Source organism: Gobius niger, assembly GCF_951799975.1.
Source record: "Gobius niger genome assembly, chromosome: 12".
Classification (NCBI taxonomy): Eukaryota; Metazoa; Chordata; class Actinopteri; order Gobiiformes; family Gobiidae; genus Gobius; species Gobius niger.
The window spans coordinates 34,513,426-34,527,343 of record NC_136863.1 but is presented as its reverse complement, the minus strand read 5'-3'; the positions used below and the strand labels follow the sequence as shown (position 1 = coordinate 34,527,343).

Here is a 13,918-nt window from a genome sequence, read left to right as displayed (position 1 = left end):
CCATCCCCTCTCCTTTGAGGTTGGGAATTAGACAGGACTGGCTCGCTACTATTGCTATAGCAAGGTAGAGTGACAGAAAAGCCACAGTCAATCTTCGCCAATGGCCTCTCCAACCACCACCCATCACTCAATCGCACCACATCCCTACAAAGGCAAGGTGGTCCACGTGTCACGATTGCAACACACACTAGCTGGGCTGGATTAGAAGCACCGACCTTTTGGATGTGAAGACGAGTGTGAAGACGAGTGCCACTCTCTCTTCAAGCCAACAGTACTTGGTATTCCCAAACTGTCGCCCATGGTACTAACCAGTTTCCAAGCTTCCGAGAACAGACCGGACTGGATAAAACTAGGAAAGAGGCTCCGAAGCAGTCCCATTGTCATAAAACCAATACACTACTTTTGAAAAACAGCGAATGATCCATGGCTTCACTGTATTTGAATCAACGTGTGAAGGTACAGGTGAGAAAACTGGGTGAAACTTGGCCAAGCGTAACAAGCTTCCTGTTATGATGTCGGACACATACAACTGATAAATAAATCCTAACTTTGTGAAACTCCGTGGCAGGCTGAAGCGCCAGGCGGGCAGGCAGGAGGCAGCGTGAGGGGGTTATATCCTATTACAGACATTATCAATATTGATCGTCTCCCCACTGTGACATGCGATGAGTTCCTCATTAAAATGCGGCCAAATGGATGAGGTTGTCAATGAGCAGGGGACTGGCAAGGGACTCATGTCGAGCACTAATGTTTGAGGAACAGGGCGGTAATTGAATTTCGGAGAAGACAGAATTTGTGAGAATATAACATCCAGCACGATCACTAAAATGAAACCGTATTTCAGAAGGATTTGGCGCGTATAACTAGTTCAGTTTGATGGATTTGCAATTTGCAGGCAGAAAGTGACAAGTGAACACGATATACCATTTTTCTCAATTGATCGGGTGCTGTGATGGAGCGTGCCAAGTCGCTGACTTCCAGTTAGTGGTAAAAGTCACCTGTGGCGCTAACGGTAGCAACAACGGGCAGAAGGTGGTAGGCCTAGCGTCACACAACCATTCACAATTTATTCACTGTGGCCAATTAAGGGGGACCAGCACACCGACATTATGGGTAGTGGGAGCCGAAGAGACCCCTAAGTAGGCTAATACAGGGAGGAGATAGCATATTAGCAATTCAATGTGTTGTGGTTCAGGCGTAGATATGGGCCAGGTACCAGTAACTAGCTTGGACACTGTGTGGAAGACAATTCAATCAGGTCTTTGGGTTTATTTGGACACTCTGAGTGACAGTTGGGAGGCTGGAGCTACTAGCATGGACGCCTCTTAAAGAAAAAAATCTGTTTAGCTAAGCGCAATACCGTGGCGTTTTAAAGTGGGCACATCATTTATACTTGAAGAGAAAAAAAAAACATCTATGTAAAGAAATCGCAGCAAGGAGTTTGAGCTGGACAGGATTTCAGCCTGGAGCGCCATCTGAAGGCTGTGGTTGGAATAAGTGAACGACATGCTAGCAAATTCATGGTGTTAACTGAACGCGTCCGTAATGGATTTCGGGCTTTCAAAACGAGGACGGTTTCTTGTTCTCTCTATGACGCAACAAAATCCAAGAAATACAGATGGGAGTACTTCAGAAAGTGAACAGGATTATCCACTACTGTAATGCTCTGCTTTCTGGTCTTCCCATAAAGAGGATCTCAGGTTTACAACTTTGACAAACTTCAGCAGCTCGAGTCCTGACAAAGACCAGGAGGCGGGACCACATCACACCGGTTTTAGAATCGCTGCACTGGCCCCGTGTGTTTCAGGATTGTGTTTAAAGTTCTCTTAATGGTTTTTAAATGTCTTAATGGTCTTGGTCCTTCTTATCTTTCAGAACTACTTTTACCTTACGAACCTTCACGGCCCCTTCGCTCCTCCTCAGGGGCCTCCTAGTTATTCCTAAAGTCAACAAAAAGACTCATGATGAGGCGTCTTTCCAATATTACGGCCCTCGCCTCTGGAACCACCTGAGGAGGAGCTCAGGGCTGAAATTTGGCTACAATTCCAATTATTACAGTACACTATTACAAAAATAGCGTAATCAAGACAAAATGATTATCAAGGATGTCCTCACAGCTTTCCAGAGCGCACAACGTCCCTCTAGCAGGGTTCGTTTGCAGCACAACTCCAAGATTTGTGCACAAAAACTGAAGGTAGACTGCTGAAGACTCCTGAGGTTTTGAAGCTTCTCGTATCCTTTGCCCTGGCTGCTCCTTGTGTGTAGATTAGTCCAAAACTCAACAGAGGAACATCTCACCGTTGAGGCTCAGAGAAAATGATTGTTTCTATTCCTTTGCATCACGCCTTGATGACGTAATCATCCTGTGGCTTAAGGGGTTAATGCTGTAGGTTTTTAACTGAACATTCAATTTACCTTCCAAGCAATTTAATATTCAACATGTCTACAATGTTGGGATTGCGCGTTAAGCCATGTATAGGCAGATCTCCCGGCCTATAGCAGCTAATACCACGTCTCCCTCTCTCTGAGGAGGGATCTTCACGCTCTGCACATCTTCATTGTGCAGTTGTGCTTGGACTGGCTCCAAACAGCACGTCTTCAGTCTGTCCTAGCACTGCTGTGTGTTTAAACCGGGGGGTTGAGAGAAGGGTCGAGAAGCATGTGAGCGAGTGTGAGACAGGCAGGAACAGCTACCGGAGCGCTAATAGAGTCAATTTCCCGATGCAAATATTGGGCTTATTAATCATTGAAGGGGACACTTGTAGTCGAGCCGTAAATGCTGCCAGCGATCCGGGAAGACACACACCGCACTTGTCGGAAATGGACCATTCGCCAAACACAGGCAAAGGCTCTATTTGTTTTCTGCCCTTGTTGCCATAGTGACTTTATACGCAGGGGGAGATCGTACAGTCACGTCCCGTCTCAGGATGCAAATCTCCCTGTTAATAACAAACGCAAACACACTTGAAGAGACAGATGAAATATAGCACACAAAGCATTCACCGACTGAAGACAGTAGAGAGTGATTCAGTTTGTGTTCTGCTGACTGTAAACATTTCAAACTGATCTAAATACTGTAACTTCAACAATATTGCTATTGCTTCCACTGTCACTGCAATATCTGATTTCTTCATTCATTTCATTCCGAGATAATTCTGCTTAAATAATGCATGTTTGACGTTTATGGTTGAGACACTTTACACCCAGTTAAAACATAATTCAATCCAATTTAAGTCAATTTTAGAAAAGGTTTAGTCCTGATTTGGTAATTGATCTAGGCCTAGTATTTCAAATATTTTATGAGGTAGAGCTTGGTGCTAAAAGTTTACTATACTACATAAAATTCCACTTTTCCACTGAGGGAAACGTTAGTAATTGAAGACATGAAAAATATGCTGAGTAATCCAATTCTCTACACACTCCTCATATTTTTCATATTTGTGGTTTAAGACACACAGCGCCTCTAGTTCTGCCAAAACAGTAGAACAGAAACTGTCTTCTTCCTCGTCCAACCCTCCATCTATCTGCAAACTCAACCGTCTAGAGTTTTATTAAATGCCAGTTTTATTATAAATAGATTTCCAAGCACTAAGTGCTAATTAGAGTGAATGATCTGCTTTTCACGGCTGAAGGGTGACAGACATGCAGTTCCGCAGCATGAAGCTTTTAATTTATATAACACCTTCAAACTGAGGCCTATCAGGACATGAAAAACATGGAAAATATCCCTTTACAGCGATGACAGCCTGTGAGAGGGAAAATTGGATATTTTCAACAAGATTGTAAAGTTAGTGGCACGTGGAATACAACACACAGGAGGTCTTTGTGGTGATGGATAACTGGGATGGATAGATTGAGGCCATGCACTGGTCTATCGACTGTTGCCATAGTGGACTAGTCTCCATTGGAGGTATGTGTATCCATTAGAGGTTTCAAAGCGGCTCTTGATACAACATCACCCGTTTCTGCCACAGATGCTGAAGGGGGCAGCATTATTGAATGTATGTTGTTTATTATGGTATCGGAGGACTAACTTACTAACGGTAAGGTAGTGCGTATTTTAATAAATCATTTCTATCATATACTAACTTTGTATTCGTGCCATTAAAGCTGAAGAAGGAACTAAGAGAGGCTACTTTCTAGCAGACCTCTGAATGTGCCAGGCAGCAGACTTTGTGATTTAAAAGAGATACAATCAGGAACCTGTCATGTCCACTTTCGGCTTTGCATGGGATAAACTGTGCATCTGCAATTTGGCTGTCACAGAGACTCTGAATAATAATGGCTGCTTGTCATGTCGGCTTTTACTGTTTGGAAATATGACTTCAATAAATCCACTGAGGACGTCCACCGCGGCGCTGGCTCTGAAGTTGGCGGAATTCACCATTCGCTTATAAACTTTATAGACATTATGGCCAGGTGTTGGTTTCTGAAGGACACTAGAGAAGTCGGATATTGAGGCTTTATGTATCGACTTACTGTCAGTCTTGCTGCATTTTTGCTGAGGAGATTACATTCTTGGGAAATGTTGAATTGATTAAGTGACCGATGGTGCTAGCAACCAACTTTTCGTGGTGTGTGGGTGAGCAAATATGAAGGCTAGGGGACAGCTTAGAGACTGTCAAAGGAAGGAAGTCCTCGAAACGCAATAAAATCTTAGAATCATCTGCACGCACTTAACCCTACTCCTCTCTCACACCCCAAAAACCTTTAAGCCCCACTTGTGTGTCCAATTTTGTGGCAAAAAACAAAATGACATTCATGAAAGATGTAGGTCTTCCTCGAGGCCCTACCACACCAAGCTGTATACAATGTTTTAGATCTATTCTCTTTTTTTCAGAGAACCTCAAAGCCAATCTCTAAACGAGGGCCCGGCAGACATGGAACTCTAGTATCCCAATAGATACAGACGGCATCTCGTCATAGAAGGGGGCGTGGCTTCGCTGAGGGGGAAAATAGAATCTCTTTTTAACCATTTTCTGGTTGAATATGAGCTTATTTATTACATATAAATAAAGTCCAGTGTAATTCGGGTCCATATGGATATTTTCTCAGTGATTGTTCAGATTGTTCAGTAGAAGTGAAAAAACGGGAGCTGTAGCTAGTGCTAGCTAACTGTTAGCATTAGCCCGATGCTAACATGTAGCATCAAGTTAGCATTCTCCGTTATTTATGTATTTATGGGCTGTTGAACCACTTTGCTCCTCTCCATGTCTTTGTATCTTTATTTAGTAGAAAAGTATATTCATAATCATAATTCAGTATTTGTTAAAGTAGTTTATGAATAATTAGATAAAGTTTAGGTTTCTCTCCAAATTGTTTTCCCCCTTAACTGTTTTTAAACATGACCATATATGGGCGATTCCAGAGATGCCGTCTGTGTCTATGACAGTATTAAAATAGTTTATTCTTGGGTAATCTTGTAATGTGCGCGGTTCCTCTTCTGTGGTGTCAGCACTTCGCTCTGTACTTCCTGGATTGTATCATTGTTAAAACCCCCAAATGTCCTCTTCTCTGTAAATGGAAACAGAAAGTAAAAACAAAATCCCATTGCTGCCTCCAGTTAGCATTTCGCCTGTGAACACCTTGCCTCCATTCAGCCCAATTCAAAGCATTGATCCTGTGTAGCCTGTGAGATTAACATGGCTGTTCTCGTAGATTCATCCCGATGCTTCGCTGCGTTTTGTTTTGGAGTCCTCGTCATTAGCATATCGGATTCTGTCTGTCTGTCCCTACTCTCTCCTAAACTGGTCTCCCTACTCTCTTACTTACTCTCCATCCACTTCCTGACACCGTTTGCAGGTGAACAGCTTGATCAATGGCCGGGCATGTGGACCTCATAGGGACTGTTTGGCTGCTGTGATGTCTCCTCTGTAGTGGGCGGTTCACGGCCCCAGCAGCTTGTGGCAGACAAACTCAAATTGAATCAGCGACCGAGTACATCTGGTCAGCATTAGCATTTCGTTCTCGAGGGTCAGCGGGTGAGAGCTGTTCACACACAGACGCAGCCAGCACCGTGCCCGCGGATAATTAGACGTGGAGATACTGTCCCCCTCGCAGAAATGTCCTTATTATACGGTCAGACATCTGTACATGCGGCACATACTGGCTCCCTTTAATGAAGAAGCCCATTAGCCCGCGCTACAGCGAGGTTATCTTTAGCCGTTAGCAGGTACATGTCCAATATGGATGTGATAATGTGTAAATGACCTGCGCTACACTCAGCCTAATCATTACAGATATGTCAATGTTCCCTGCGCTTTCTCGATTAGCTTGTTTACACGCTGCTATATCGGATGTATGAAAATAACATGATCTAAGTGTTTGTGCACTCATTTGAAAACTTCACACATGATTATGTTTTAATTGGTGTGTTTATCAGTATCCGGGACCAGGCCATAGTTCCTGCCAACAAACCTTTCCTCTAATTATAAATGGAGCTTTGAGATTGACATGATGCTACAGTGTGATATTAAAGGAGCACTGTGGAACTTTTTATGTGGAAAAAGTTTGATTTGTGTGTATTTGACTTTTACATTCCAGCACAGTGGCCTCTGTGACGCTACAGGATCAATTGTTTTGAGTTTTCTGGTAGGTTTTCGCTGCTGACGGACCCTCTCACCAGAAAACCTACAAAACAATTGATCCTGGAGAGTTGTAGAAGCCGCCGTGATGGAAAGTGAAGATGCTAATGGTTTCCAAAACTGAGACCAGACAGGTACACATCAACTCGTCTAAGCTCAGGTAAGAACATATCGGTGGCCTGTTCCTTTAAGCTTCTATATTTATACCCCTTAGCCATGATATTTTTTCTGTCAAAATATTCTGATTGTTTTCGATGGAATGACAAAGCACAGTTGTACTTTAGGCCAGCAGAGCGCGCACTCTCTAAGCGCTACACGCACGAGCGGACACGCTAATCCTCATGAGGGAGACAGTTTGGCCACGGACAGGATCAATCAGTTTGGCGAAGGCGTCGAGATTGTAAAAAAAACTGAGAAACATCATGGCAGGGAACTTCTCCCTGGTGATGTAGAGCAGTGGTGGAAGAACATGGCAGAGGGAGACGAACTGAGTAAGAAAGATAACGGCTACGCAAACGAACGCAAACACCACTTCAGGTATGTTTTAGATGAGAAACTGAAACATGGTGAAAACTTTTAAAAGAAAGTTTGATTTTGCGTGGTGTAGGCCTTTTAAAGGGGATAGATGCGAGTTCGTCATTTTATACTCACTACTGCCACCTCAGGTCTTATGCGTAACTACACCTTCTATATTAAAGGGATATTTCAGGGTTTTTGACATAGGGCCTCATTTCCTAGTTATCCAGAGTGTTGCTGGTACCTGGAGATATGTTTTTTGTAATTCATGCAGTTCTTATGTTTGAAGAGTTTCGTGTCGCTAGGCTAATGCAAGGCTAGCCTGCATTAAAAACAGTGTGAGCCGCTCCACAGAGCACCTGAGGCAAATCACTTATAACACCAGACTAACCATATACATGTCTGTGTCCATAGAATCATGTTTGGAATATAACTGACCTGCATCACATGAATGATCGCATTTTGTGGGACTATTTTCTAGCAGATCACTCCGCCGCCGCGTAGCTTATACAACCACGAAGCTGATGCTGCTCAAATATAAGGTATTTGAAATGCAAAATGGTTAAAGTTACTCTATCCACACAGAGAGCTCATTCTTCACATTAGGACATGGCTGGAACATGTAGGGGGAGTAAAATACATCATTTTAACATTTTTAAACTCCGTATAGTCCCTTTAAAGAGGGGGTGTTCTGCTTTGTCCAGTCCCATAGCACCAGTCTATATCTCACTACAATGATGACAAACCTTCTGTTGGTCTGTAAATGCAGTAAATTAGAATAACTGCCTTGTATAAAATGTCTCTCTCAAAATGGCTGTAGTGAATGTCTTGAAATAGGCCTCTGTCTCTTTAAGAACCTCTGAGCCTTTAGACACGCCCCCTCCACACGCTGTCTGTGGCATCAGTGGGGAGGGGGTTCTGCTGAGGAGCAGTGGTTGGTTACTCGGCTGGTGACCAAAGCTCGGAGGCGTCTCCAGGAGGTGGGGGCGTTCCTAGGAGGACTCAGGCAAACCTATCCCTAAAATGGCCGCCATCAGAGTTTTTACAGATTACTCAAAATGTGCCAAGGCAACACTTCAGCCATGTTTTTAATGAGGGAGTGACAGAATAACATGATGGAAAGCTTGAAAAAGTCCATTTTGCATAATACCCCCCCTTTAAGAACCTTTCTGTGATGGAACATGACACCAACCTTATGCAAGACACTTCACCTGCCTCCCCTTCTGTGTCTTCATACACCAGTGTTTGACGAATGGGATAAAAGACGCTAATGAATGTGTTCATCAGCACTTTGTCGAACAAAATAAACGGCATAATAAGTGTATAACACGTATCCTCTTCAATCCTATTAGAAAGTCAACCGCATCCAACTCCTGCACTTTACATCTTCCTCCTACAGTACATAAACTGGGTCCCTGGCTCCATATGGGCGACTTGCTGACTCAATGCACACATGTAGGTTTGAAGACGGAGGTTGTTCCTGGCGCTCGCTAATCCCCGCGCCGTTAGCCGAGCGTACAGTTGATTCATCGGTGGAGGTGGCGCGTGTGCGTGTCGTCCTTTTCATTCTGAGTTTATCTATAGAGCGGCAGGCAGGAGGGCAGATGTCTCCTTTCTGGTTTGTGTGCCGCAGATTACAGCGCGGCACCGCCTCAAACTCCTCCGGCAACTTTTGATTTGGTGCCATTGCGCGAGACAAAGCGGCACTCCCCTCTCTTAGATCAAGAACCCCTCGCTCTGCCAACAAGCCACTCGCGGAGAGCTTTCTGGCCGGAGTTAATTGGAGTGGATTTTGCGGCGAGAGTTTTGAAGATTTGACAGCAGCGGAAAAAGACAATGGGCTCAACAGCTGCTGCCAATCCTGCCAACAATGCCATATGTGGGGTTTCACGGCGAGGTGAGTTTGTTACGCTCTTTTTGTTTTTTTGTTTTCGTTTTCTTGACGACACTGTTTCCTCTTCATTCCAGATTGTCTTCACCCAAACAGTGCACGACCCACGCAAATGTAAACCGCTGCCACCAGACTGGGGAAGGTGCAGCTGTGGGAGGAGGGAGGGGGGGGGGGCGGACGCCAGCTGGTACTTACATGAATTCTGCTACTCAAGTGCACATATTTCACAGCCATTTGAAGCTTTCGTCACGGCAAACACAGCGCTGGTTTAGGTGCAAAGTTGGCTGGTGGTTGTGTTCACGTGACATCACAACAGCTCAGGATTTCTCACTATGGAACTGTGGGAAACGTCAGAACGCTGCATTTCTGATGTGATTTATATCTAAGTCATAGATACAGACGCATCTCTGGAGTCGCCCATATTTGGTCATGTTTGAAAACAGTTAAGGGGGAAAACAATTTGGAGAAAAATCTAAACTTTCTGTAATTATTCAAAAACTACTTTAACAAACGCTGAATTATGAAAATAGTTTCTACTAAATAAAGATACAAAGACATGGAAGGAGCAAAGTGGTTCAACAGCCCATAAATACATAAATAACAGAGAATGCTAACATGTTGCTTCATGTTAGCATCGTGCTAATGCTAGCTAGCGCGAGCTACGCCTGCTGTTTTTTCCGGTTCTACTGAACACTCACATCCTTATGGACCTGATTTAGACTTAACTTCATTTGTATGTGATAAATACATTAATATTTAACCAGAAAATGGCTAAAAAGAGTGTAAAGATTCTGTTTTCCCCCTCGGCGAGGCCACGCCCCTCTATGATGTGATGCCGTCTGTAAATATACAAGGGGGCGTGGCCTCGCCGAGGGAGGAGAGAACCTCTCATGAGAGGCACAATTTTTCACAATTTTAAGCCGTTTTCTCGCAGACAATAAACATTTATCGCACAGCAATAAAGTCAAGTCCATACGCTCGTTTGCTAACGTAGCATGAAGCTAATGTTAGCTTCACTAGCTTCTTGGTTAGCATTGTCCGTTTTATAAGTATTTAAAGCTGGTGAACCGCTTTGATCCTCATCATGTCTTTGTATCTTTATTTAGTTGAAAAAATATATTCATACAGAAGGCTTTTTTGGAATTGCCCATATATGGACATGTTCGAAACTGCCAGAGTGGAAAACGAAGACGAGAAAAAACTGAACTTTCTCCCATCTCTCCACCATTACTTTAACAATATATGTTTCTACTAAATAAAGACACAGAGCAGCCCATACAGACAGTACATACAACAACAACAACAGACAACGCTAACCTGGACGTTACGTTAGCTACACGCTACACATGCCAACATTAACAATGAGTGCTTCTACTGAACAATCCACTGTGAACAAAACATCCATAATTACCCAATGTTGGCTTGATTATTTTGGTGTGTGACAGAAAACTACTAAAAAAAGGGACAGATCGTGATTCCCATGAGAGGTTTTCTTCCCCCTCAGCTAGACCACGCCCCCTTGTGTGACCCGTAGCCATCTGTATCAATGGACAAAACCAATAATCATGGCTGGACCCATCCACAATGAAGAAAAGCTGTCACAAGGTTCGACGCCTTCTCCCTCGGCACAAATGGGCCTGTTCGAATGTGCCAGGTTTGTGGATCCAACACTTTCAATGAATGATCAGGCTCAACATTTGGAGATGTTCTTTTTTTATCTTGTTTTTTCTTCCAAAATCATGTCTCTAATAAGGGCCTGGGTTAGTCGTGGCTTTAATGTAGACTTGTAGGGCAGCACATTCATTCAAACTGAACTCACAGTTTCAATGGTAATACCAAAGAGCAATGACCACGATTGCTCAAGCAGAAGTTTAAATTTAAATTCTTCTGGGTATGTTCATAATATGCAGTGATCAGGAATCTCAAATCTATATTACAATGACATAACCTGTGACATTGTGCAGCCGTGTAAATGGAAAGGGTTTCCGCCTGGCTCAGGTGTTGATGATTCAGATTCCTTTCCGTTGTCAGGGAAAGGTCTTACAAACATGAAAGTCAGATTAATGGTGCAGACACTGATGATTACGTGGTACATAATGTAGTAAGATAAAGAATATGAATATTCCACGTCCAGGTCTCCTCCCCCGTCCGACTTGTTAACCCAAATATTATGGAAAGTGTGAAAACTCTCCTCACTAAGGCTCCATTGTGCACAGCGAGCAGCATCCACCCTCCCTCTCACACAGCCTCTCTCACTTTCATGTGGCCGGTCTCGGCTCGGCCCCTGCCCAGGCCACTGTGCCCCCCCCCCAGCCCCTCCCTCCCCAAAACATCGCAAAGAAAAAAAGACCCATTCATGGCACACACCGGCAGAGGGACCCGACCCGAGCACCTCCCTGACACTCTCTCTGCCTCCTGTTGGCAACCAAAGCAAACATTCTCAAGGTAAAGCCTCTCACACCAGCGCCCAGGCTGATGGACGGGAGACGGGCAGATGCGCTGGTTTATATTAGCCGTCCTCGGATCAGGGTCAGGCACCCGGCGCGGTGTTTCGAGTTTCAACCGCGGCAGAAAGAAAAAAAAAAAAAAAGAGCATTTCAAGCGATGAAAGGCGGACTGAATGAAGGTTGCCGGCTTGGATTAAAGGGAAATTTCTTCATGAAAAAAAAGTTGCACAAAAGTTTTAAGCTTATTCAGAAACGCACATTCACCAGAACTTCGATATCTGATTCATACAAAACGAAGCCGAGGAAAAAGAAAAGTTGAAGCCACGTTCCCTCTTAAGGCTTGTGTGACTTACCTCCATTGCCAGGACTGGACAGGGAGAGCAAAGCCAGCAAGGCGCCGGCCACCGCCACAGCCATGACTCTCATCTCTCTTCAAAAAGTTTAGTAAGTCCTCCTGCACACTCCGGCGTTAAAGACTCCCCATTCAGAAGAGACTGAATGAGTTTCCAGCTTTTTGGGACCTGCCACGGGATACTTGCAGATGGGGAAGGGGCAGGGCCAGGGAGGGGCCCCGAGACAGAGACGCCCTCCTTCAAGAAGCAAGCGAGATCCCTTTTTTTCTCTCTCCTCCTCCTCCCCTGCTCCTCTGGTCAGACAGCTCGCAGGGGAAAGGGAAGGGGGCGGGAAAAAAGAGAAGAAGAAGTCTGTGTGTTAAGAGCTATAAATGTTTTAAGTTAAACATCCACAGCCTCTGCTCCACGTCGCACATGTGAGCGGAGAACACGGTCATTGTCTGTGTGTGCAGGTCACAGACGGGGTGATCGCGGCGCAGAAATGTTCACGAGACTCGAGATAATGACGGCGTTTGTGTCTGTGCTGCGTGTGCACACTGTGAGGGCATTACACACGGGAATGACAGGAAGTTACAAAGAGATGTGTGAATCTTCTTCAGTTCTAACTACAACTACCTCAATGACTGCTACAAGTACTAGTTCTACTGCTGTTCACTAATACCACCACCATATACTACAACAACTGCTTCAACTACTGCTGTGGCTACTACACCTTTCACTGTGAGAAAATGTTTAAATGTGCACTATGTAACTTTTTTCTGTAAAAATAAAAATGCGTATTTGACTTGATCCAGAGGCTGTAGGAGTGGCTAGCTATAGATACAGACGCATCTCGTCATAGAAGGGGGCGTGGCTTCGCCGAGGGGGAAAATAGAATCTTTAGAGAAACATAATTTTTCCCTCTTTTTAGCCATTTTCTGGTGGAATATGAACTTATTTATCACACAAATAAAGTCAAGTGTAAATCGGGCCCATATGGATATTTTCTCACTGCAGATTGTGCAGTAGAAGTGAAAAAACGGCAGTTGTAGCTAGCGCTAGCTAATCGTTAGCAATAGCCCGATGCTAACATGTAGCATCAGGTTAGCATTCTCCGTTATTCTCCGGCATCTCTGGAATCGCCCATATATGGTCATTCTTGAAAACAGTTAAGGGGGAAAATAATTTTGAAAAAATGTAAATTTTCTCGAATTATTCAAAAACTACTGTAACAAACACTGAATTATGAATATAGTTTCTACTAAATAATGATGCAAAGACATGGGGAGGAGCAAAGTGGTTCAACAGCCCATAAATAACATAAATAACGGAGAATGCTAACCTGATGCTACATGTTAGCATCGGGCTAATGCTAAGGGTTAGCTAGCGCTTGCTACAACTGCCGTTTTTTCACTTCTACTGAACAATCTGCTGTGAGAAAATATCCACATGGGCCTGATTTACACTTGACTTTATTTGTGTGATAAATAAGTTCATATTCGACCAGAAAATGGCTAAAAAAAGAGGGAAAATTATGTTTCTCTAAAGATTCTATTTTACCCCTCAGCGAAGCCACGCCCCCTTCTATGACGAGATGCCGTCTGTATCTATCTATGATGCTTCAGAATCCATTTTATTTCAGTTTAAGTCGGGTTTCTCGTAGGTTTTCTGAATGGAACGTATGTAACCATGGAGACAGTTCAATCAGCACGGAAACCTACCAGAAACACTTGATGTGGAGCGTTGTACAGGCCACCGTGATAGAAAGTAAAGGCGCTGTGCTAACCACCCACACAGCTGCTGGGTCAAATATTAGTAGTAGTCGTAGTCTTTGCTTCGAATTCATTCCAAACCAAATAACAAACCAAAAAAAACATTAGAATCCAAAAAGGAGTAGGTAAGCAATATCAATACACAATCGCCATCATTTTTCGTGTCAGATTGAACTTGTTTATTTCATATTCTGGGACATTTAGAACCAGAAGTCCCTAAAACACGTACAGTAGGTCAGGATGAATGACAGTGTTTAAGTCTGGGACGACAGATGTAGATTAGCCCAATAGTTCCAGTCGGGAGGGGCGTGTTTACATGCATGAGTCCCTATTGTTTTTTGCACTTGTTATATTCTTTTGAAATAACACTGATTGC

General features: G+C 43.8%; 1 protein-coding gene across 1 annotated transcript in view; it reads right to left on the bottom strand.

Annotated features, from left to right (window-relative positions):
- The window catches only part of cspg4 (chondroitin sulfate proteoglycan 4), a 130,728-nt gene extending 118,697 nt beyond the window's left edge, over positions 1-12,031 (bottom strand). The window contains exon 1 of the mRNA XM_079568230.1: positions 11,792-12,031. Coding sequence (XP_079424356.1) covers positions 11,792-11,864 — 73 coding nt within the window. The 5' untranslated portion in view covers positions 11,865-12,031. The remainder of the gene's footprint in view (positions 1-11,791) is intronic.
- Between the last annotated feature and the right edge of the window lie 1,887 nt (positions 12,032-13,918).